Source organism: Phalacrocorax aristotelis, chromosome 6 (genome assembly GCF_949628215.1).
Source record: "Phalacrocorax aristotelis chromosome 6, bGulAri2.1, whole genome shotgun sequence".
Classification (NCBI taxonomy): Eukaryota; Metazoa; Chordata; class Aves; order Suliformes; family Phalacrocoracidae; genus Phalacrocorax; species Phalacrocorax aristotelis.
This window is the reverse complement of record NC_134281.1, coordinates 49387385-49410204: the sequence shown is the minus strand read 5'-3', so window position 1 is coordinate 49410204 and position 22820 is coordinate 49387385. Positions and strand designations below refer to the sequence as shown.

The 22820-nt window shown below is 47.2% G+C and overlaps 2 protein-coding genes across 4 annotated transcripts in view; one reads left to right on the top strand and one right to left on the bottom strand.

The window, feature by feature from the left end:
* Window positions 1–12873, top strand: part of RAD54L (RAD54 like) — a 20055-nt gene extending 7182 nt beyond the window's left edge. Inside the window, exons 7-18 of the mRNA XM_075097715.1 lie at window positions 233–521; window positions 998–1122; window positions 2936–3086; window positions 4990–5116; window positions 7231–7305; window positions 7720–7850; window positions 7956–8066; window positions 8212–8335; window positions 8656–8734; window positions 8842–9021; window positions 10649–10812; window positions 11984–12873. Of these exons, the coding sequence (XP_074953816.1) occupies window positions 233–521; window positions 998–1122; window positions 2936–3086; window positions 4990–5116; window positions 7231–7305; window positions 7720–7850; window positions 7956–8066; window positions 8212–8335; window positions 8656–8734; window positions 8842–9021; window positions 10649–10812; window positions 11984–12185 (1758 nt within the window). The 3' untranslated portion in view covers window positions 12186–12873. The remainder of the gene's footprint in view (window positions 1–232; window positions 522–997; window positions 1123–2935; window positions 3087–4989; window positions 5117–7230; window positions 7306–7719; window positions 7851–7955; window positions 8067–8211; window positions 8336–8655; window positions 8735–8841; window positions 9022–10648; window positions 10813–11983) is intronic.
* LRRC41 (leucine rich repeat containing 41) lies at window positions 12809–22820 on the bottom strand. Of its 3 annotated transcripts, XM_075097712.1 has the most exons (10): window positions 22603–22820; window positions 22430–22516; window positions 21841–21911; window positions 18691–19855; window positions 18022–18267; window positions 16969–17133; window positions 16540–16638; window positions 15944–16066; window positions 14932–15007; window positions 12809–13810 (listed from the first exon to the last, which is right to left on the bottom strand). In XM_075097712.1, exons 1-10 carry the CDS (start codon window positions 22715–22717, stop codon window positions 13576–13578), a joined length of 2382 nt encoding a protein of 793 aa, XP_074953813.1. In that variant the 5' UTR covers window positions 22718–22820; the 3' UTR covers window positions 12809–13575. The 3 variants fall into 3 exon arrangements, with proteins under 3 accessions (XP_074953813.1, XP_074953815.1, XP_074953814.1); XM_075097714.1 differs by lacking the exon at window positions 22430–22516 and having other exon boundaries at window positions 22643–22778; XM_075097713.1 differs by lacking the exons at window positions 21841–21911; window positions 22430–22516 and having other exon boundaries at window positions 22643–22820.

The window sequence follows — 22820 nt, the reverse complement described above, 5'->3', positions numbered from 1 at the left end:
GGTACGTGTTGGCACCAGTAATGTTGTTTCAAACCAGCTGTAGCTGCATTTTAGCTGCATCTTGGGCAATTTCCCTCTGTCTCATTAGAACGGTGCGTGTCCCCAGGGGTGTCCTAAACAGATTTGCTGTTTGTTGTGGTATTAGTCCTGTGCATTGCAGTAATGAAGCTGAAATGAAGTTGTCATTCTGCTGATATCCCCATCCTGCTCTGAGAGAACAATTTTTTGGCAGGGAGTGAAATTCCTCTGGGACTGTGTGACGGGCCGGCGGATCCCTGGGAGTCATGGCTGTATCATGGCAGATGAAATGGGGCTGGGCAAAACCCTGCAGTGCATCACACTCATGTGGACGCTTCTCCGGCAAAGCCCAGACTGCAAGCCTGAAATCGAGAAAGCCATGGTGGTGTCTCCCTCCAGCCTGGTGAGAAACTGGTACAATGAAGTAGAGAAATGGCTGGGGGGAAGGATCCAGCCGCTGGCCATTGATGGAGGCTCCAAAGAAGAGATTGACCGTAAACTAGGTACAGAAATGTTTGCAAATGGTGCAATTGGCTGGCTTAGGTCAAAAATCTTGTGTTGGAAGAAGCCTACAGCAGTTGATGGGAACACCTCTAAGCTGTCACTAGAGCTCTGGAGACTGATGAAAGTCTCCCCACTAACATGTTTAGATCAGGCTCTTGCATGTTTGGTAATAGTTGATCTTTTGGAATAATCCAAGTCCAGTCATGTGCTTAAGTTAGGGCAGTCCCAGTGCCTCCTCTTTGTTCCAGCCAGAAGCCAGGAAAGGAGTGGGCAGGTGGGAGGGGGAGGGAAATGGGGACAGTTGCAGGGAAGGGAGCATGGGTATAAGTTGTTGGAAGGGATGCTACGGAGTAATTGAAACAGGTTTTCCTAGATTTTTTTAAGGCAAAAGCTTTGACTAGAGAGCTTGTGCCCTTTTCTATTAGTTTGCCTCATCCCTCTTTTTTTTTTTTCTTTTCCCCCTTCCCATCTGCAGTTGGCTTCATGAACCAGCGTGGCCTGCGAGTGCCTTCACCCATCCTGATCATCTCTTATGAGACCTTCCGACTCCATGCCGATGCGTTACAGAAGGGCAGTGTTGGGCTGGTCATATGTGATGAGGTACAGGAGAATCTTTAAGGAGAATCTGTTCCTGATGTTTTCTTGAGATCTGGGCAAAACTGGGTCAGCTTTCTTAAAAGAGGAGAGGGCAGCGGGAAACAAGGTTTAGCTGTGGACAGCACCTATTCTGGTGTTTGAGAGGCATTGGGTAACCGGCTTATCCATACTGGGTGAGCCTGAATGAGAGAGAGTGTTTTCAGGAGCTGAGATATGAGGAGAATCCAGGTGGTGGTAACTGGCCACTTCATAGGCCCCTGGCAGAGTGGGGGCATCTACTAGGGTTCTCTCAGCATGAAATATGTAGCAGAAAGGAGGTCCACTGCCTGTCTCTTACTCTGAAACAGGCCTTACTCTGTTGGGATGGTAGTGCCCTGGCTCACTGATCTGTTTTTTGTCTGTTTGTGTCTCTTTGCTAAAGTGAGAAGTACATTCTGTTTGGCCTAGCCTCATGTCCTGCCTAGTAATTTTTAACTTGGCTCTTTTGGAGGAAGAGGTTGGTCTGGAGACTCCTGAGGTCTTTCCCAACCTAAATGATTCTGTGCACGCTTTTGTGTATATCTTTGGCTGCTGTCAGCCACTTTATCTGGACATCATCATCTGTGCTTGTGGGGGAGTTTAAAGGGCACTCCCATGGCAGGACCCTCTTCCCCTATCTGTAGCTTCCTGCCTGGGGCAGAGGTAGGAGGGCTGGGTGAGAAGCTACCTCATGTTTCTTGTTCAAGAAAGGACAGACCTGGTGCGACTCCCTGTTCGCTGACTGCTGGACCTAGCTTTGCGAAGCCGGTGTTGTCAAGCTCTGCTCTCACATGGCAGAAATGGAGGTGTTTTTTCATATATTGTTCCCTATTTGTGGTTATAGGTAGTGAGAGCCAGAGATACTGTCAAGGACAAAATGAAAAAAGTGCCCTCTGCCTCCTTGAAACAATCAAGCTGGGGGCCTCAGTCACTGTGGAGGTGTCCTCCACGGCTAGTTAGGTGGGGTTTGTTAAATAGCAGTGCCACCCAGTGGTTTGGGTTTGTATTTCCTAGAACAGTGCTGAGAGGAGCTTAAAAAGAGCAAGCATCCTCACAAGTGTCACTCCAACACTTCTCAGAGCCCCTGGGACGGGGCCAGCAGCTAGGCATTCTGGGAATGAAGGTTCTTGGCCTTGTGTCTTCTGTATATTCCCAGTAAATACTCGGCTCTACAGTGGTCTGGCACTTCTAAAAAGCATCTCTTTGCTTATCCTTTGTCCTACAGCATACACTTGGATGCTAATAAAGTTGCTTTTCACAGGCATGGGAATGGGGCCTTTATTCAGATTACCCCTGCAAGAGGTGCAGAAACTCTATCTATTAGTGTGCAAAGGCCTGGCAGTCCTGGATATAGGTGGTCTGAATGGCTTCCGATCTTGACCTTTGGTGATGCAGTGTTACTACTCCAGAGTTCAGTGTCTGGTGTTGGTAGCTAAAAACATCCCTGTCTTTGAACAAGAAAGACTTTTTGTAGTTAAACCATTAGGCTGGTGGTTATTTTCATGGTAGGCCCTCTCGCCTGGGTGCGACTCAGATGTTCCTAGTCTTGGAAGCTTGTAATGCCATGTTTCCTCACGTAATGGCTTCAGGTTTCCTACCAGATGGTTGCCTTTGAAAGAAGTCTGTTACAACAGTTGAATACACATACAACACTCAGTCCACTACCAGGAATGGGAAAGTGGTGTGATGCCTTGTGGGAGATACATCATGCAGTGTCGATGAGGCTCTCCAAGCTGCTTCCCATCAGGGCCACTGGATTTATCAGCTTCATACAGGTTTTTTTCTTTTTTTTTCAAAGGGCCATAGATTGAAGAACTCTGAAAATCAAACATACCAGGCTCTCAACAGCTTAAATACACCTCGACGAGTCCTTATCTCGGGCACCCCCATTCAGAATGACCTACTTGAGTATTTCAGCCTGGTGCACTTTGTCAATTCAGGCATCCTAGGTAAGATGTGACTGTGTGAGAGACATGATGGAGGGGGAAGTTGCTGGCAAAGCCCCTCCCCTGCCTACCAGTGCCAGTGAAAGCAGCGACCAAGACATTACTGAGAGGAGAGGTCATGTACAGGTTGGAGAGTTATTCTTCAAACTGAAGTTTGTATCCAGAAAGCCTAGATAAGGGTCCCCTGTTCCAGAAGCTGTATATCATCAAAGCTCTGTTTCAAGAAGATGGTAATTTCAAGTGCACCAGTCTAACAGCTGTTTTGGAAGGGGAATTAATTATTAAGGTAAAATTAATTTATAACCCTGAGTACGCCATGGCTGATCTTGTGTAGCTATACTCGTCAGCCAAAATGTTCATGTAGGCTAGGAGTTTCTCTAACAATAAGCCCTTGGTAGATACTGCAGGAGTTGCTGGGCAGGAAGAGCCAGCTCATAATGGTATTTCCCCCAGCACTCCCAGGCTTTAGCAAATTCAGAAATCTAAGCCAGGAATGATGTCTTTGTAGGATAGGCTCTGTGGAGGGGAGGGTTTGACTTGACACGTTCTCTGCACTGAATAGAGAGGCAGCCTGGGAGACAGCTTTTCCCTGCTCTCTCACCTGTATTCTTCTGGCACAGGAGGTTGAAGTGGCTGGTGCAAGGTGGAATGGTGTACCTTGTGACAGTTAGGCAACAAAGCCCGAATTTCTGGTGGTCTGCCATCCCACTTTCAGATAATCTGAGAGAAAGCTGAGGGTGATGTCTAGCATTTGGAGTTAAGACTGCTCCTGTTTTTTAAGTCAAGGAGGCCTGTGAATATGGGATTAACTTCATCTGAGATAGAAAAGGTCTGGAGGAGAGATACTGATTAGTGTGAGTTTTCAGGATAAAACACCTACAGTTGCTGATGGCAGACTGACGTATTCTCTCTGGTGCTTATGCTTATGTCTGCAAGCTCTGTTTTCATTTTAAAGCAAAGTAGTCTTTGCCCGCTCTCCTGCGTCACTGGGTTAGGAGCAGGTCTATTGCTCTCCATTGTGGAATTGCTTGTCTTTTGTCAAGAGAGGTCATTTTTCTGTCAAGAAATGAAAATAAACCAATCTGTAAATAATTTCCTTGTTGCTGTAACTTGCCACCCATGTTTGTCTCAGATGGTTTGGCATCCAGTCCAAGAGGCTTCTCATTAATTCTGCTGCACGCATAACTCAGTTAAACACCACTCATCAGATTCTTAGTCTTACAAGCAGCATTTGGGCTGTATCTTTTTCTGTTCAGTTGTTCTGTCCCCAAGATTTCTCAAGGAAATTATGGGATGGGGTTGTAGATGTTTTACATCTGCTTTTATCATGTGCTTCAATTTTGGGTAGTTATTGCAGGGAGCTGATGTGGTTTCCCCTGCCCCCTTGACCTGTACTTTGGGCAAGACTAGTCTCCCTGTACTTCCAGCTCATTCTTTCTGAGATGAGACTAATAATGTAAATACTGCCAGTAAAGCTGCATACATGCAGTAGGCATTTTTTCCACTTTCAGCCTGCGACCAGTAATAAGCAATTGATGACAGGTAATTTTGGAACAGGCACACGTAATGCCTGTGCTGTTGTTTGCAAGGACAAAATCTGGGAGTAAATGTACAGCTGGAAAGTGAGCAAAAACAGTACATGCCTGACTGAACTCAGGTTTAACTAAAATTGTATGACTTTTGGCAGTGCATTGGTGTTGGAGTACAAAATGGTTTTCTGGTGTACAGATTTGCCTGCCTTGATTGAATATTTGCTGGCTAGAAAAGAAAGCAAATTATACTGATGGGGCGAGAGTTTGTTTTATCTGCTGGGCCCCATGCTTGTGGTATGATAACTGGGGTTGTGGGGTGCTGATCAAAGGTTATTTGATAGGACTTGTCACCTTTTCACTTCTGTTTTGTACAGGGACTGCACAAGAATTTAAAAGACATTTTGAAATTCCCATCTTGAAAGGCAGAGATGCGGATGCAAGTGAAGCTGAGCGACACAAAGGAGAAGAGAGGCTTAAAGAACTGATCAGCATTGTGAACAGGTCAACTTCATCCCTCTTCTCTTTGCAACGCTTTTGCATAAACCCTTGATGTACACTAGTATCTTTCCAAATTACAGTTGTAGCTGTAATGAATTCTCTTGCCAGTTATGTCTATTCAGCAAGTGATTGTGCAAGTATTTATTGCCTAAGAAATCTACATAGCATGTAGCTTTAGTCTGAAAAATAGCACATTAAAATGGCACAGTTAGCTGCAGTCACCCTCAAGCAAATGTACTCAGATACTGAATCATGATTTGACTCTTATGTTTCTGTTTTCTCCTGGAATCTGGACAGGCTTTTATTTGTTCTAACATAACTACAGTGTAGACTGGGTCAGACTTGAGATCCATTCAGCCCAGATGTTGAGTGGCAGACAGAAAGAGCATAAGGAATATTGCTCAGTTTTGCTGTTGATTGCTCAAGTCACAAAAGAGTCCATCTCATGCTTTCATAGCTGTGCTGTCTCTGTAGGGCTAATGGCATTAGATGACTAGTGTCAGAGGTGTGACTTTTGATCCCCAAGAAGCACTTTGTGATGTAAAATGCTGTCTTATTTCTCTTTGATTGATTTTTGGTATTTGTTTAAGCCTGGTTTGGTTTCTATTAATGAATACAACCAATTTATCCATATCTGCTGGCAAATGCTTGTGTCTCTAAGAACTCTTACTAGAGACTCTTTTGAATTCCCAGCATTGCTGGTGTCTTCACTTCTTTTTATTTTTTTCAATCTGAACTTTTGCAACCATCACTAATACAATCCTGCAGTTCATAGTCGTGGTAAATTGCATTTCACGCTGAGTACAGCCTCTGTATTGAGACAGCCCTGACCTTGACTCAGGTCATCTTGCAGAAGCCCAGGAGAAAGGAAAGCTTGGGAGGAGAATCACTTATTCCTTTTTGAGGTGCATTTATTTATTTTTATAGTTGATGGAAAAGGGGTGTAAAAGCGTGTTCAGGAAGGCTTGTGCCTGGCTGTGTCAAGGTCTGTGTCCTTTCCTTTATTGTGCACAGTCACAATACACAAATAGGGAAGATGAAGCATGTAAGTAGTAACAGATGAATCCATTGAATTTGGTAGGAATTACAAATGAGACAGTGATGCAAAGGTATGTGCAATCATAGGTGTAAGGCTGGACAGGCCCTGGAGAAGGCATCTAATCCGTCTTGCTGTCCCAAGGTAGAAGGCATTAGACCTAAACCGTCCTTTACTTAACCCCCACCCAACACTGACAACCTTATAAATTCCCCAGGACACCTTTTCCAGGGCATCACTGTCTTTACAGTTAGAAAATGCTCTTAATGTGTAACGTAAATCTTCCTTACTGCAGTTCAAGCCTGTTACTTTTCATCCTACTGCTTATGGGTTTGGAGACAGATTATTCATTTCTTCCGTTGACAGATTTTGGGGCTGTCATATATCCCTGCTGTTTGTCTTCTGTAGGTTTCATAACATCATGTTTTCAATGTTTCCTGGCAGAACTGGGTTTCTGCACCTCTTTCTTATACTCATCACTCAGTTCAGTGCTTTTTCTAGTCCATCCCATCTTTTCTGAAGTGGGATAGAACTGCTCCATGGGACATTTCTAGAGCCCCAAAGGATGTACCCTTTGCTGGAGTCTTGGGCCAGACAATGAACCCATCTTGGCTGAGGATGGCTGCTGAGTTACTATGTGGGGAGCTGCTTGCTTGTACTTTGGGTTATGTCTATGGTGCGTGGTGGTTAAATCCTGTCCTTGTTTGCTGTCCATGCAACTGGTGTGTTGTAGCTCAAGTTCAGAATGCCATTGGTAATCTGAGGAAGAGATGAGTTTCACTTGTAAGGGACTGGGCTCTGTTAGGTGGAATCACACCTGATCTCTCTAAATCTCATGAACGAAATCTGGAAGCCTCACAAAGACAGTGGGTTATATTGGGCTCTGTAGCATGGGCTGATGGAGTGTCTTATCATGGCTTAGTGTGGATGGTGGGTGTCTGGCCTTTGCCATGTGTTGGACCATCACAGGCTTGGAGATCAGATATCAAAGGGACTTTGTGTTGAACTTGTGAGGAATAATACTGACAAAACAGAGTTTTGATGTCATCCAAGCATCTGATCTTCATTTCCTTCTTTGCAGGTGTTTAATCAGAAGAACTTCGGACATCCTCTCTAAATACCTGCCAGTGAAGATTGAGCAGGTGGTCTGCTGCAGGTACCAAAAAGCTGGTACTGTGTCTGGGAAAAGGGAGGAGCAACAGGAAGGACTAAAGAGTTGCAAAAATCCCTTCAGTGCTTATGGTGACTGCTTCCCTCTAGGAAAGAGATTGTAGCCATTGGCGATATGTTGCTTTTCCTCCTGAAGCAGGGATGGACAATCTGCAACTGGTAGTTCTGCCAGCCAGCTGGTGTGCTCTGGGAAGCTGTGTACAGCAGAGCCCTGGGCCACGCAGAGTATCTGCAAGCTTCCCTTCCAGCTCTGGGCTTGAGATGCCAATGCTCTACCATCTGTGATGTACCTAAAAAATTGATCACTGGAGCTAAAAGGAACACACTGTGTAGATGGAGGAGGAAGGGTGGGGTTGGTTTGGGGTCAGGCTGAGACTGCAGAGCTCTTGTCCTGTTTCAGGCTGACTCCTCTGCAAGCTGAGCTGTATAAGAACTTCCTGAAGCAAGCCAAGCCAGTGGAGGAGCTGAAGGAGGGCAAAATCAGTGTGTCATCTCTCTCTTCCATCACTTCTCTGAAGAAGCTCTGCAATCGTGAGTTGTTCCACTAATGTAATGGGTTTGGTTTTTGAACTGTTGGTGGGGTGTTTTTTTGGCCTCCCTTGCATACTCCACAGTCTGAGCTCTTCTTGTTCACAGATCCTGCTCTTATCCATGATAAGTGTGTGGAAGAGGAAGAAGGTTTTATGGGAGCCCTAGATTTGTTCCCTGCTGGCTACAGCACCAAATCTGTGGAGCCCCAGCTTTCAGGTACTGTGGAACTCAACAGTACAAATGTGCTGCCTAACACAGGCGACTATGGAGACTGCGTTTAGCATCTTATCAAGTGCCCCTCTAAGGTCTGGAATTTGTGAACAACTTCTGCTCTAGCTTGCTTTCTTTCCTTTTTACCCAGGAAAGATGCTGGTTTTGGACTACATCCTTGCTGTTACAAAAAGCACCAGTAATGACAAGGTGGTTTTAGTGTCTAACTACACTCAGACACTGGACTTATTTGAAAAGCTCTGCCGGAACAGGAGGTTTGTTTTGGGGCTTTGTTTGTTTAATCCTGCGAGACTATACTTGTAGCTTATGCTGTAAAAGCAATTGCCTCTATCAGTTCTGCTTCTATCAGCAGGAACTTGTGGTCTGTCTTTTACCTCAGATGTTCCTGAATTGGAACTAAGGTGGCTTGTCATTTTGCTACTGGGGTCTCTCAGCAGAAAAGCTCTGGTCCTCTGCAAAAGCTCCTAAATCCCAGGCCCTTGCTACAAGGCTGTTTATGAGAGATTTTCCTCTTTCAAGTATGATGCTCTAAAGGTCACAGCAGTCTGATTGTAGTAAATGCTGTATGTTCTAGGTATTTGTATGTCCGGCTGGACGGCACCATGTCCATTAAAAAGAGAGCGAAGATTGTGGAGCGATTCAACAGCCCCTCAGTAAGTAGAACCTGCCAGATGTGAGTAGCTCTCCTGCCAGTTCTGAATGCTGTGAATAAAAGTATGGCTGCCTCTGTAGTTTAATCCAAGACTGCCTTTTTCCACAGAGCCCTGAATTTATCTTCATGTTAAGCAGCAAAGCAGGTGGCTGTGGTTTGAATTTGATTGGGGCTAACAGACTGGTTATGTTCGACCCAGACTGGAATCCAGCTAATGATGAGCAGGCCATGGCTCGTGTGTGGCGAGATGGCCAAAAGAAGACATGCTACATCTATCGACTGCTTTCTGTGAGTCTTACTCCTCTCACCTCCTCAACATGTTATTGGAACAGGCTGCCCAGGGAGGTGGTGGAGCCGCCATCCCTGAAGGCGTTCAAAAAATGTGTAGATGTGGCACTTTGGAACATGGTTTAGGAGGGCTGGTGGTGTTGGGCTGACGTTTGGACTTGATGGTCTTATTAAGGTTGGAAAATACTTCTGATTTTATGATTCTACAAACATGGAATTCTTGGTGCCAGCCCAGACTGCAGCTGCTGTGATCAGGACCAGAAGGGGAAGAACTCTTGTGACCAGAATTGATTGGAAGTTAATTGCTTCCTTCCCTTAGACGTGTTGCTGTGGAAAACCATGAAGGTTCATGCTGGAGGGTCATTACTGCAAGCCTTGGTTTCTAATGGTGACGGGATTCTGAGAAATAGAAACAACTGCAGCTTTCCAGATCAGATGCTGCTTTGAAGCTATTTAAGCATGACTACTTTAATTTTGTGGGGTGTCTGATGCAGAAGTTGCTGTTTTTCAGTCTGGCTGCAGTCTGTTTTGGTTGGGTGTATCTGTACTTAATAAACAGCAAGTACATTCCCAGAATTACAGCAGCTTTTCGAATGGGGCTGCCAGTTAGCAGGTGGAGCAGCTGCTCTGTAAAGGAAAAGCACGAAGGAGAAGTCTTTTCAAGCTACTGTAATACTTTGTCCAGCAGTGCTAGTAGTGATTGCTGTTCAGAAATGTCCCCTCTGCTGCCCTTGTTAACCTTCACCTCTCTTTAGTTCAGGCTGTGGGTTTTTTTTTGGGTTTGGGTTTTTTGTGAGCTTGTGTTCCTTGATCAATTATTTTACTTACACAAAACAGATGTTCTTTGCCCATCTCTTCCTTATGGTGTTCCACTGGTTCCTCTGACCTGGCTGCATCTGGAAGCAGGGAGCTCCTTTGCTTTTAGAACTAGGAAAATGGTCTGCCAATCATGACTAATTGCCCCTCTTCTTTGCATGACATTTGTTTGAAAAAGACATTTTTCTCTTAGGTTTTTGCCTTAAAATTGTAGCATATGGGACATGTAGAAAGCAAATGGGCTTTTTGCACATCTGTTCTAGACACAGTCATCTCCCTCTGGACAGTGGGTGTGATTGATCTGTGTGTGGGTGAACCAGCAAATACTGCTGATGCTTGTGTCACCCAGGGTTAGGCCTTGTTGCTCATTTTTGGGAGGCGTTGTGTGTGGGTTGTGTGTTTGGTGGTGTTTTGTTCGGTGTGGGTTTTTTTTTGGTTTGTATTTTTTCTTTGTGATTGGTTTGGTTTGGATTTTTTGTCAGGGAGTGGCTGTAGCTGCTCAGCTGCTTTCGCTTCCTTGCTGTCAGCACGACCTGGTGTGGTGTGTGAGCTCCTCATCTGTATCTCTGTTGGATCCGCTCCTGTAGCCACAGTGAAAGACAAGAGAAGCAGAGTTGGGTTAGATATGCAACCAAATAGGGCATGGTTGGAGTGCAGCTAGTAAAACTTGCCTATCATCTGTACTGCTCTGGCAAGGCACCAAATGGTCCTGACAGCTGACTGCCTTTTGATATGTGATGATTTCCCAACATAGTGCTCCTTCAACACTAGTGTCCCAACTGTGCTTCATCTCTGATGCTCTCTCCTGTAGACAGGGACCATTGAGGAGAAGATATTCCAACGCCAGACTCACAAGAAGGCCCTGAGCAGCTGCGTGGTAGATGAAGAGCAGGATGTGGAAAGGCATTTCTCACTTGGGGAGCTGAAGGAGCTCTTCACATTGAATGAGACCACCACCAGTGACACCCATGACAAGTGAGTATACTGCATGATAGGGTCAGCAATAGAAGCCCTCCACATTTTGGTCTACTGATTCAGGCAGCAGGAGGAACCTCAGAGACAGAGAGCCTCAAGTGTCCCTGCTTCTGAAGCTGTTAACCACCTGGAGATACGCATTTCCCTGCTGTCCTCACTTCTTGTTGTCGTAGAAAAGCTGTGCTGGCTGGACAAGTGAGCCAGCTGTCTTGTTGCTGCCTGTGTTTGGAGGCTGTGAAACACTGCAGCTAATGAAAAGAGGGAAGTTGATCAGAGCTGTTCAAATTGGTGGAGCCCAACTTGGTCCTTCCTTGCCCTTCTCTTCCTGATGGTTTCTGTCTTCCAAATGCTGAGCTGCTTGTGTTGCCAGGGCTATTCCATCTGCTGATAATTCAAGAGACCAACTCAAGTGCTGTTCAGGGGACTACAAGAATCCTCTTTTCCATTATCTGCCCTTCTCCCCCCTCCCTGAGACCTGTGGTACTGTATCCACCAGAACGAGGACAGGGAGTGCATGAAAATGCTTCACTGTGAAAGTTAAGACTGCTAGCTCAGGCAAGAAGCGGATTAGTTTTAAGCTGACTCAAAGCTTAGCTCCGTGTAGGTATCTTGTCTGCATGGCAACAAGCTTTGCTGGCAGGGCTGCTGCTGCTCTTTGTTTCCTGACGTGGCAGCTCAGCAGGGCATCTCCAAAACAGCCTGAACACAACCATGGCCACAGTGGGAGCCAGGATGGCACGTTTTGGAGCGTGGTGTGCTCTCTTGAACTTGGAAAGCCTGATGCAGTGCTGAGAATGTGTTAGCAGTAGGGGGGTTCACTTGAGATCTGCTGTAAGCAACATCCCTTGCCTTTCAGGGGACATTCCTCCTGAATGCCCTCTGGGTCCTGCTGGACCATTCCCACATGGCTAAACATGGAGGGTGAGTGCTATTAGAAACCCTGTGGTTCCATTTCTAAAATGAGTCATTCCTTATCTGTCGCGCACGCCAGAAGGTGGTTGTGCATTTAAATGAAATGTGGTAGTAATTAATCTTGTCTGAAAATCCAGTTGCCAGTGTTGCAGGTGAAGGGGAGTTAATCCAAATGTTACTGGGCTGCATTTTTTTAAATGACCCCTATGCTAAAGTAGTGGAGGAACCTGGCACTGACCTTGCACTGGCTCTGTTGCAGGATCAAGTGTCGCCGCTGTGTGAACGGCCACCAGGTACGGCCCCCTCCTGAAGGGACCGACTGTACCTCCGACCTCTCCCAGTGGAACCACTGTGCTGATAAGCGGGGGCTACAGGACTCTGTGCTGAAGGCTGCATGGGATGCTGCTGTCACCTTCACCTTTCATCATCACTCCCATGAGGAGCAGCGAGGGATTCCCTAAAAGGTTACTGTCCCCTGTGGGGGCAAGGGCAGGCTGCTATGGCAGTCCACCCCACCTTAATCCCTTTCAAGGAAAGGGGCAGTGGGTAGCAGTACATGCTGGATTGTTGTGTGGCTGTGGAATAGCAGAACAGCATAGTTTCTGAGAGGCTGGAAAGCCCTTAGCATTAGCCAGTCTACTGAAACAGCGGAGTCCATGGTGCTTGCTCTGCTGTTGCATTGTGTACCTGAAAAACAGCCCTTTGGGAATTGGGAATAACTGGAGCTTGTGTGCTTGATGAGATTTGGCACAGGTTCTCATGGTGCTGGTGGCTGTGCCTTCTGCTCAGCCAAGTTTTGTCTTCAGGTTTAAGTTAAGCCTGCAGTTTTATAGCACTTGATATGCACAATCATGATGTTTTCCTGGACAGCTCTGGCTTGCAGCTGCTGATCAGAAACTTGCAAGACCCATTTCTGTTGTGAAATGTGAACCTTGCTGATTACTCGGGAACAACAGGATTTGTAAAAGGGAAAAAAAATTTCAGCTTGTATGTTGAACATCTGGCCTGAAAGATGCAGGCAGTATGAAATCAGGCTGTTAAGGTAACTCCATTTCTAAAACCACTTGCTTTGTTACAGGCAGCATTCCCTGATCTCGGTGTTTTAATTAGATCACATTACAAGCCAGTAATAAAATTCACACTTTGGTACATTATGGGTCTTGTGTCCTTTTGTAACATTTTTATAATAAAAATAATCTATTCAAAACCTCTGCAGTTATTTTACAGGCATTGGAGAGGGGCAAAATGATTGCAAATAAACAGCAAATAAACAGCCTAATTTTTTTTTCTGTATAAGTTTTCCAAATGTTAAAAGGTTAATGTGGGAGCTTTTTTAGCTTGTTTTCTACTCCCTTTGAAGTGCAGGGAGTTCTTATTTCACAGATTACGGAATGGTTGAAGCTGGAAGGGACCTCAAGGTCATACTGTTCAAGGGCCCTGCTTCAAAGCAAGGTCACCTAGAGCTGGTTGCCAAGGACCACAACCAGCTGACTTGAGTCTCTCCAATAATGGAGATAGCCAATGTCTCATCAATAACTGAAACAGCGTGAAATTTGTAATGACACCCAGTGAAATAAATAAATGCTTGTCCAGAGATCTGCAGGAAGTCACAGAGGCTCATTTGATAACCATTTCTTAGTGGGACAGATAAGAGTTAAATCACCTGGAAATACAGCTGTTGACTCAGAGTCTTGTGTATTGCTTCAGTGTGGTACCCCTTCTCCAAGTGAATAGAAAAGTGACAAGAACAACTGTATGCTGCTTGAACCAGAGGAAGAAAACCCCACCTGTGCTGTGAAATAATCGTATTAGCCAAGGACTGAACTGCTTAGGTTCAAGCTCCTGCATCCTTCACATGACACTGATGTAGTCAGCAAAGGCCTGGGAGGAGTCCCACGAATCACTGACCACACTGCACACAGCTCTGAGACGCCGAAGTGCTTCTTGAGCTGTTTCAGCATCCTGGTCCAGCCAATTTTGGAAGAGGCGGAGGTGCGTGAACTGAATCTGTCCCCTTCTCTGCTGGATGTGGCCTTCCAGCTTCTTTGTGAATGCCAAGAGCCCATCAGGTTTGATGCAATTTGAGCTTTCCAGGGAAAGAAGGACAAAAAAGTCATTAAGAGTCTAAGCTAGAATTTGGACAGTTTAAATTACCATTCCTTCTAATAGCTCCCAGTGCAGGTACCTGAGGATGTTTCAATGCAAAGTACAGCTTTCTTCAGCAATACAATGTGTAATTAGTTATTAGTTTTGAAAAACTAGAGTGAAGCATAGTAATATGGGGGTGGAAGCTTTTTAAAACTAAGGTGGTAACCACTGACACATTAAACTCATTAGCCTGGCCTTCTTATTACTGACTGAAGTAGACCTAGCTGTGGGCTTAAGATGTTGCTGCTGCTAGTTACACAGTGCCAGGAGCACTTCAGTGTCAGCAGCTGTCAGCTGCCTGGACCAAGAGGCCTAGCCCTACCTACACATCCCATTGTGCATAGATGTGCAAATAAACATGATTTTGCATGCACAACGTAATCTTGAGAGGCACAGTAACAATCAGGATTCAAGGCTGCTGAAGGAGTGGCCATGGTTAAATTGTCAAGCCTGCGTACTCTCAGCAACCTGAGCCATTAGGATGTAAGAGGGGGGGTGGGGGAAAAAAATCAAGCAGAACAGTTGTTAGTATTGCAGAAATGCCCTCCTCCATGTGCTTCTTGAAGGTTACTGCCTATCTTTATGGCCATTCAGGCTCCAGAAGACAGAAGCAGTTCAGGTTGAAGACCAAAGACGATGAAAGGAATCCAGAGGCGTTCACAGGATCTGATGGGGCAATGACAGCATTCTCTTTCTATGCAGAGGCAGAGGGAACAGAGCTATTCATGCTGCTGCCTAAGAATAAAGGTGTGTATGGAGGTTAGTTCTAGCCTACAGTGCAGGCAGAGCTTGCAGCAGCCTCCCCAGGGAGCACCAAACCAAAGCTGCTTTTAAGATGGAGCCTGACTCATTTCTGAAAGGGACAGTGAGATGCCTCAGAGATGCTGGAGGTCCCTGAGGTTGTACATGCCCATGGCAGCATTCTCTAAACTTTTCTTGGGCGTACATTCCCTTGAGGAAGGAACAAAACCATGCTTAGGCTTCTCCTGCTATTTGTGCACAGTTCAGCTCTGGCCCTCCCAAAACAAGAAATTCAGTGTTTTTAGAGCAGCAGAATACCTGACATCCAGCTGGCAAAGAGAAGAGGAGGAATCTTCAGAGAAAATGTCTGCAAGGGCAACCAGTCTGTGATTCCCTAAGAGGGGAGAAACGTGGGTGTTAGATGCAAACTGGACTGTCTTAAATATCTCAATGGCCACAGGGCTGGGATAATAGTGCAGAAAGGAGGCTGTAAGCACATGCATGCAGCACAAAGGGCTCATCTCTGCACCCTCAGTTTGTCCCCCTCAGTGGCCTAAAGCAAGTTTGCCCTGCCCTGAGCACAGTGTTCAAGGCAATGGAAATGTTTCCTGATGGGGCATTTTGTTTCACTAGAAAATTCCTTGTTTTGTTTGAAAAGTCATATATTGACTTTGTTTTAAAAATTGCCAGAAGCACAGGGTTAAACACAAACCTTAGGCATTAAGTGTATTTCAGGTGATCCCAAGCTTTCCCATATCATTTCATTAGAAGAACAGAAAACAATGGTCTGGATTTACCCGAAATTAATTTCTCAAACATTTCTACTTGGCCTGTGATCCAAAAAGCCTATAATTTACCTAAATTCAGCTCCACTTCTCTGACACAAACCCTTCCTTTACTTGTTCCCAAGCCCTCCAGTGGCTGCCAACAGCTTTTAAGGCACAAAATGCCCAAACTTGGGCAACACCTGCACCTCAATGAGAGGCAGTGCATCTGCTGCTGGATCTGTTCCTTTAAGGAGTCTGAGGCAGACCAGTGTTCAGTCAAATCTGGAGTCCTGCTGATACTTGCTTTTGCTGCAGAAAAAAAGCAACTGTAATGCCTACACAGCACCTGGGCTCTTGGCACACTGCTGAACACAGCTGAAGTTCTCCCTTTAAAGAGTGAACTCAGTGCTCCTTACCTTGTGAACTAAATCACTCTGTTCATGCATGTGTTAAGTTCAGCATTGAGGTCACCGGCTAGCAATGGTCATAATGCCAACCCTGAAGTTATCGCCAAGAGGGCTGGTCTAAGGTCAAGGCCCCATAGCAACATTCACTGTACGCACCAAGGCGATTCCCAGGCAGCCTGAGGCTCTTCAAAGATGAATTTCTTTTCACTGTATTGATTATTTCCGACAAAAACTCAGTAGTAGAGCTTTCAAACAGCCGGCAGAAGGAAAGTGTGATTTCTACAGAAGAAATGGATTGACAGTACATGTTAGTCCTCATTATACCATAATGACATCCTGCAGACAGCTCCAGCCCTTAATCTGCATGCAAGAACAAGGCTTCCCCAGCAGTGGATTGCATACAACAGCACCGCTGCTCTGGCACAGGAGAGGGATCACACCCAGGGAAGAGGCTTTGCCAGCTGACCCAGTTAAAGGCTGATGTGCTCTGCAGGTTAAAAACCTTTGGTTTATAGCCAAGACTAGGAACTCTTCTCTGCAGCATACACCAGCTTTGCAGCTGCTCCTCTCTGCCCTGCTGGCACAAAGAACCAGACACATTCCCACTCTGCCAACAGCTACATATCTGCTCCAGGGGCAGTAACATTTGGCTAAACCTTATGCATCTGAAGATCACCTCTTAAATGTCAGCCAGCCAAAAACAGCCACCTACAGGATCTTTCCAAGCAACAGCACCCAGGAGTTTGCTATACCTTGCAGGACGGGATCCTGAAGCAAAAGCAGAACTTCTTTCTGGTGCTCAGCCAGGTTCACATCATGAAAGCTCAGTTTCCTCAGATTTGGATTACATTCTAAAAGCAAAAAAAGGTTCTCAGGTAAAGGCCTGTACATCATTGGCATAAGACGACCCTGACCCAAGTACCAGCTAAGGCCCAGAAACTGAGTTGGACTGTGGATAATTTATGCTAGACTGGGGGCAATTAAACACAAACCATCCTGCTGTACAGGATCATTCACATGCTCAGCACAGAAAGTGGGATGGCTGATGCCCATTTCCTTGTCTCAGGAGACTTCAAGGGTGTCCACACAGAAGAAATGGACCCACCTAGGCTGGCTTCATGCTAAAGGATGGAAGAGCACAGCAAGGAAGCTACTCCATGTGTCACAGGTTAGCAGAGTACCTTTGAGCGCCTCCAAAAGGAGCCCGAGCTCCTGAGAAGAAGGCAGCGTGGCACTGTCAAGGGACAGCTGCTGGAGGGACTTCGACGCCTTGAGCACTGGCAGCAGGAAGGCAGTGTGCAGAGGTTCCCTGGGGAATCGGATCTCTAGCTGCTGCAGGCAGCTCTCTAACAGAAGAAAAACAAACAACAATAAAAGAGCTTGGTCTGGAGGGCCTGTCTTCAACATAGCCAGGTCCTAGAGCAAGCAAGCAGTCTGTGTGCTGATGTGACTATCATTTAGCTTGGTAGAAAGTGCCTACATGACACACCCTGCCTCACAGAGCAATGCGGCACTGTAAATCACTTAGGGCTCATTTCAAGACTCCTGCCAGACCACAGGGCCATCAATTCCTACTGCATTCTGGCAGTGAAACAATGCTTGAGAAAAGATCACTCTATGCACCAACCAGCCAGTGTCTTCCCAGAGCACAGCTCTTCACTGACCCCACTCCCTACTCATTCAGGCTTTGCTTACTGCTTTTCCGGTCATTTGAGGACTAGTAAGAGTCACAACAGTCCTGCAAGATGCAAACAGGCTGCTATAGCTCCCAGACTGTAATCCAGAGGCTTGGACAGTGCTTTGCCATCACCTGTGGTATTGTGATGATCAAGAAATGCTTTCCCTCTGCTTAAGGGTCCATCTAAGGTTTAGAGCCTCACAGTCAAAAGGATGGACAAAGCAGAAGCTCCTAACCAGTTTACAGATCTGGTGGGATATGCTCCCCATGGGCTGCGTGGACAGTCACTGCCAGCAGGTTTATGACTGGCCCTGTCCAAAGATGATGTTGCAGCAGGTTGGCATGCAGCAATAGAACGCTTTGTCCAAGACTCAGGCTCCACAAAGCACATCACAGACTGGAAATGACAAACTGCAACACCATCTAAATCAGGAAAGTAAGGTTGTAATTGGTTAATTACACATCACACTGACAGCATGGAGTTCAAATCTGCATGCCAAGCTTTTGCAGCTCTGTCTGCCACATCCTGGTCATCACTCAGAGTGACGATTCCTACCTAAGATTTCTGCCTCGCTGCAGCTTGGATTCCCCTCTGGCATGTCCTCTTCCAGCTGGTTTTTGAGGTCAAAGCCGACTGAGAGTGCGTGGAGCTGGGGAAAGGTGCTCAGGATGCAGCGAACAAGATCCATGCAAGGCATGTGGGAGAAGACGTCGCTCACGCGCACCACGCGGAGGCGGCAGTCCGAGTGGCAGGAGAGGGCCCGGAGCCCAGAGAGAATGCAGAAGATGTTCGCACCCAGGCCTGGAACAGCATTTGTACAGAAAGACATTAGCTGTGCCTGTACAGACATCAACATACACGCAGCTGGAGCTGAGCTAATGGCCAGGCAACTTAGGTCAAAGACTAAACTCACAACCTGCTTTATCCACACATTCTTAAGTTAGACTGTGTATATGGGAGATGGAGATCTGGCTCTTCCCTTCGCCCTCTCTGGATGGTGTTTAAGCACAAGGCTGGGGGCTGTTCTGGGGCAGAAGGGCCCCATTCTCACCCTCAAACAAGACCTCACACTCATTAAACATCTCTACCGATGCCATTCTCAAGATCGGGTACCAATACACACACAATGCCCATTCCAGTAAAAATAAAATCAGGGTAAACCTAAGCCTTAACTCAGACCATTAGACCAAGGCTGGAAGGAAGCAACCTGTTGACATCACTAACCGTTGTAAGACAGAACCAGGTTTTCTAAAGACACCCAGGAGCTCAGCAGGTTACTCAGAGTCTGACACGTCTCCCCAGTCAAAGGAATGGAGAACAATTCCAGCGTAGACACACTTCGGAAGCGGCGAGCAGCTTTCAGAGGAAAGATCCCAGCAGATCCTCCTCTTTTCTTACAGCCAGCATGGCCAGTGCACGGAGATCCTGGGGAGGAACTAGTCCAGTTCTCACCGTTTTCTCCCTCCGTGGTGCTGCTTTTGTTGAGCAACACTGAATTATCCTCTCTAGCAACAGTAAAAACGAAATCATACAGGTCTTCTGGGTCAGCATATGGTCCCCTGCTTCGTCTGAGGCAGCGACGTTTCTTCCCCACTGCAGATCTCAGCCGCCTGCGTGTCTTTCGAAGAACAGCACGGCAGGACAGCTGGTCCGAGATGCAATGAGGTGAAAAACCTCCCTGAATGCTGGTGTGGTCACAGGGCACCTTGCTGCTTGCCTCACTGCTTGCTTCGTTTCGCAGAGGAGGACTTCTCAGTCCTGAGGGGATGGAGTTCAGGTGATTGTCAGCCCCGCATCCGTTCACCTCTGCGTTAGCCTCCTCCGTGGCCCTGAGGCATCTCTTCTGGTTCTCCCAATCGCTCCACTCCCTCTCATCACTACGGCCCCTCTCTGCTCGCTCTTGTGCCAACTCCTGGCTTTGGGCTATGTCCTCTCTACAAAGGCCACACGGGCTGCTCTGATATGCGAGGGCACTTCCTGAGCGCCAAAACCCAGCGCTCATGCTCAAAATGAGAACGAGAAGAACCGTGTCGGGAACAGGCCAGGAATACACGGACACGTGGCTGACAGAGCCATGGTGAATCAGCCGGTGAAGAAGTAAAACCAGCGGATGCCTGATGGACTGGTCGGAGGAGAGGAGGTGCTGAAACTTCAGGATCCGCAGGGAACCAGCCAGGTTTTCAAGCACTTTCTGGTTGTGCTCAGCAGCAAGCTCCACTGCGCCCTGCAGCATGTTGCAGAGGGTAAGCTGGGAAACATGTGGGGCGCTGTGGAGCAGCGGTGAAAAGTGATGGTCATTGAGACGCCAGTCAGAGGAAACATCCAAGACACCGTGAAGGACGTTTGAGAAGAACGTTTCAAGGAACTTCTTCCTCCAACAGGTTATATTCTGCAATTAAACAACAGAGCCACATCAATGAAAAGTAAGCCACAATTTTTCTTGTTCTTTTTCAATTAAATTATTGCAATCTGCTAACCTGGTAAATGTGGTATCTAAAAAAACGTACCGCTAGCACAACTAAGGCTACCCTTCTAGTTCTCAACACCCTTCCTCAGTGTATTTGTTGAAAAACTGCATTACTCCCACCACTCTCTCTTTATCCTGCTTCTGGTCTAGTTTAAACATGTTCAGGGGTGAAGTCCCACAACACTGGGGGTGCTCACCATCTTAGGCGTTTGCCCATGCTATCCCCCATACCCTGCCACACATAGCTATCGAGCCTTGGGGCAGATCTCTGGGTGATATTCTTAAATTGCTTATTAACCTTAGACAGAACTGAAACCATCTGCCAAAGCAATACCAACAGATGTATCTTAACTACCCAAGGATGTTCAAAATACTGAAAAGTTGTTGTAATGAAGGAGGAGACATTATATAAGATGGTAGCTAAGGAGCCATTCTGTATTTCCTCCATAAAAAACCTCTCAGAGGAGGGGGAGGTATAATTGCTAATTGCCTCCATGAGGTGGTAGCCGAAGTACAGTAACAGCTTCCATGCAAGACCCAAACAACCAACAACGCTCAAGGCCAGTGTTTTAATAACAAATCTCCTAGGCAAAGCATCTCTAATCACTGCAGAACACAGCAAACTACCAACACCAACACCAATTTTTAACACGTACTTTACAATCAGCATGGTATAGACTGGACAAACTAATATTGAGAACAGATGAATCAATGCTGTGACCAGCAACTGTTGTTACCTCAAACCCTTCGAGCCCCACGTTGGGCGCCAAAAGAGACTATCATGGTTCAGCCTCAGGCGGCAACTAAACATCCCGCAGCCGCTCGCTCACTCCCCCCACCCCTGTGGGACGGGGGAGAGAATGAGAAGAGCAAAAGTACAAGAAGACTTGTGGGTTGAAATAAGAACAGTTTAATACATACAATAATAATACTAATAATTATGATAATGATAACAATATTGATAATATAATAAAATGGAAAAGGGTAAAAAAAAGGAAAACACCAGAAATACGAACGATACAACCACTCACCACTCACTGACTGACGCTGCCAGTCCCCAAGCGCGATTGCTGCCTCCCTCCCCCGTCCAGCCCCTCCCAGATAACGTACTGGGCATGACATTACATGATAGGGAATATCCCTTTGGTCAGTTTGAATCCGCTCTCTTAGCTGTGCCCCCTCCCCTCCCGGCTTCTTGTGCACCCGGCAGAGCATGGGAAGCTAGAAAAGTCCTTGACTAGTACAAGCGCTACCCAGCAACAACCAAAACATCGGTGTGTTATCAACGTTGTTTTCATACCAAGTCCAAAGCACAGCACTAGGCCAGCTGCAGTGAAGAAAATTAACTCTATCCCAGCTAAAACCACGACAGAAGCTAAGCCAAGTTTTTGACTATTAAAAACCATATAATCAGGAATTTCCTTCCCAAGCATCTGTTTCTAGGCTGTGATTAAGCTGTCTGTTAACAATTCCTTTGTGATGCTGAATCAAAGGAGCTGCTTCAGTATTCCTTCATAAAACCATTCTTCCAAACTCATTGTCTTCTGTAAGTGTTTTTCTGGTACTTTCTAAGACATCAGCACATTTTTTTTACCAGCGTAGGTGTAAGCATGATATAAGATACTGTTATTGTCCTCTCCTTCCCTAAGAATTACATCTCTGGCTGTTGGGAGTTGAAGGGTGTGGCTGTACACTACAGTTCCTTTTATGAACCCCATTTCCCCAAATTATTATAATACCAGGGTCATGGCTTGGTCCTAAACTCTAAAAATGCTTATAAGCAAGCACCAGCAATTGGTTGGAGGTGGCCAGGAGCACCAGCAGGCTTCAAAATGAAACCTCGTGGAAGACGTTGGAAATGGAGCACCTGCGCTGTGTCCCTTCTCCCACCACCACTGTCCCCTCACCTCTGAGTTGGGCGGCCTGGTCTTCATCACGTCGTCCCACAGCTTGCGCCAAATGGGCTGTGTCGAGAGGCCTGGCAGGGAGGAATAATCAACCAGGTGCTTTCACTCCACCTCCCCACCCGAGTGTCCTGCCCCAGAGCTTGCAGGTGTGCCAGGCGGACAAAGGCCAGCACTGGGGGCGCAGACCCAGGCCCCTGCACCGACAGAACTCTGCTTGCAGCGAAGGGAAGCCCACTGCCTTTCAAGGGATGCAAGTTCAAAATGGCAGTTTGCCGGTCCTCAAAAGGAGCAGTTACAGCAGGGCTGTCACCGCTACACAAACCTCACCGGGGGACAGGATGGGGCAGGGACTGTGCTGTGGGGGTGTCCCCCACTCCACAGAGGGATTCACCCTCCAGCCCAAGGCTCACATTTCTAGCCTACAGGAGTTCGTCTACTCTCCAGACAGAGGTCCCTCCAGTGTGGGGCTCATCCCTCCAGATCGGGGACACCCTTCCAGTGTGGGGGAGGAGAGTTGTTTGTCCATCCCATCAGTTTTGGGGGCCCAGGGGTACCCCAAAGGGTTTGTCGCCATCCCCGCCAATGTCACCTGCTCTCCGCGCGGCGCCCTCGGCCCGCTCGAGGCGGAAGATGGTGAGAAGCGGCAGGAGCCCCCGCAGGAGGTGCCTGGGTAGCGCTGCGAAGAGCCAGAGGGAGACGGCGGCAGGGTGCGGGCAGGCCCCAGGCCCCGCGCCCCGCCGCCCCACGCCGCCCGCGCCTTACCCCAGACGTCCCGCTCCAAGGCCCCCATGCTGCGGCTCACCGCCACCGCGCTCAGCGCGAACAGGCTGCGCGGCCCCCCCTCCTCCGCCTCCTCGAAGGCTGCTGCCGCCGCCATGGCCCTGCTCAGTACCGCCGCGCCGCCGTCTTACGAACGGACGCCCCTCCCCTTCCTGACCGCTCGCCCGCCTCTTGGGAGGAGGAGGAGGAGGAGTGAGCGG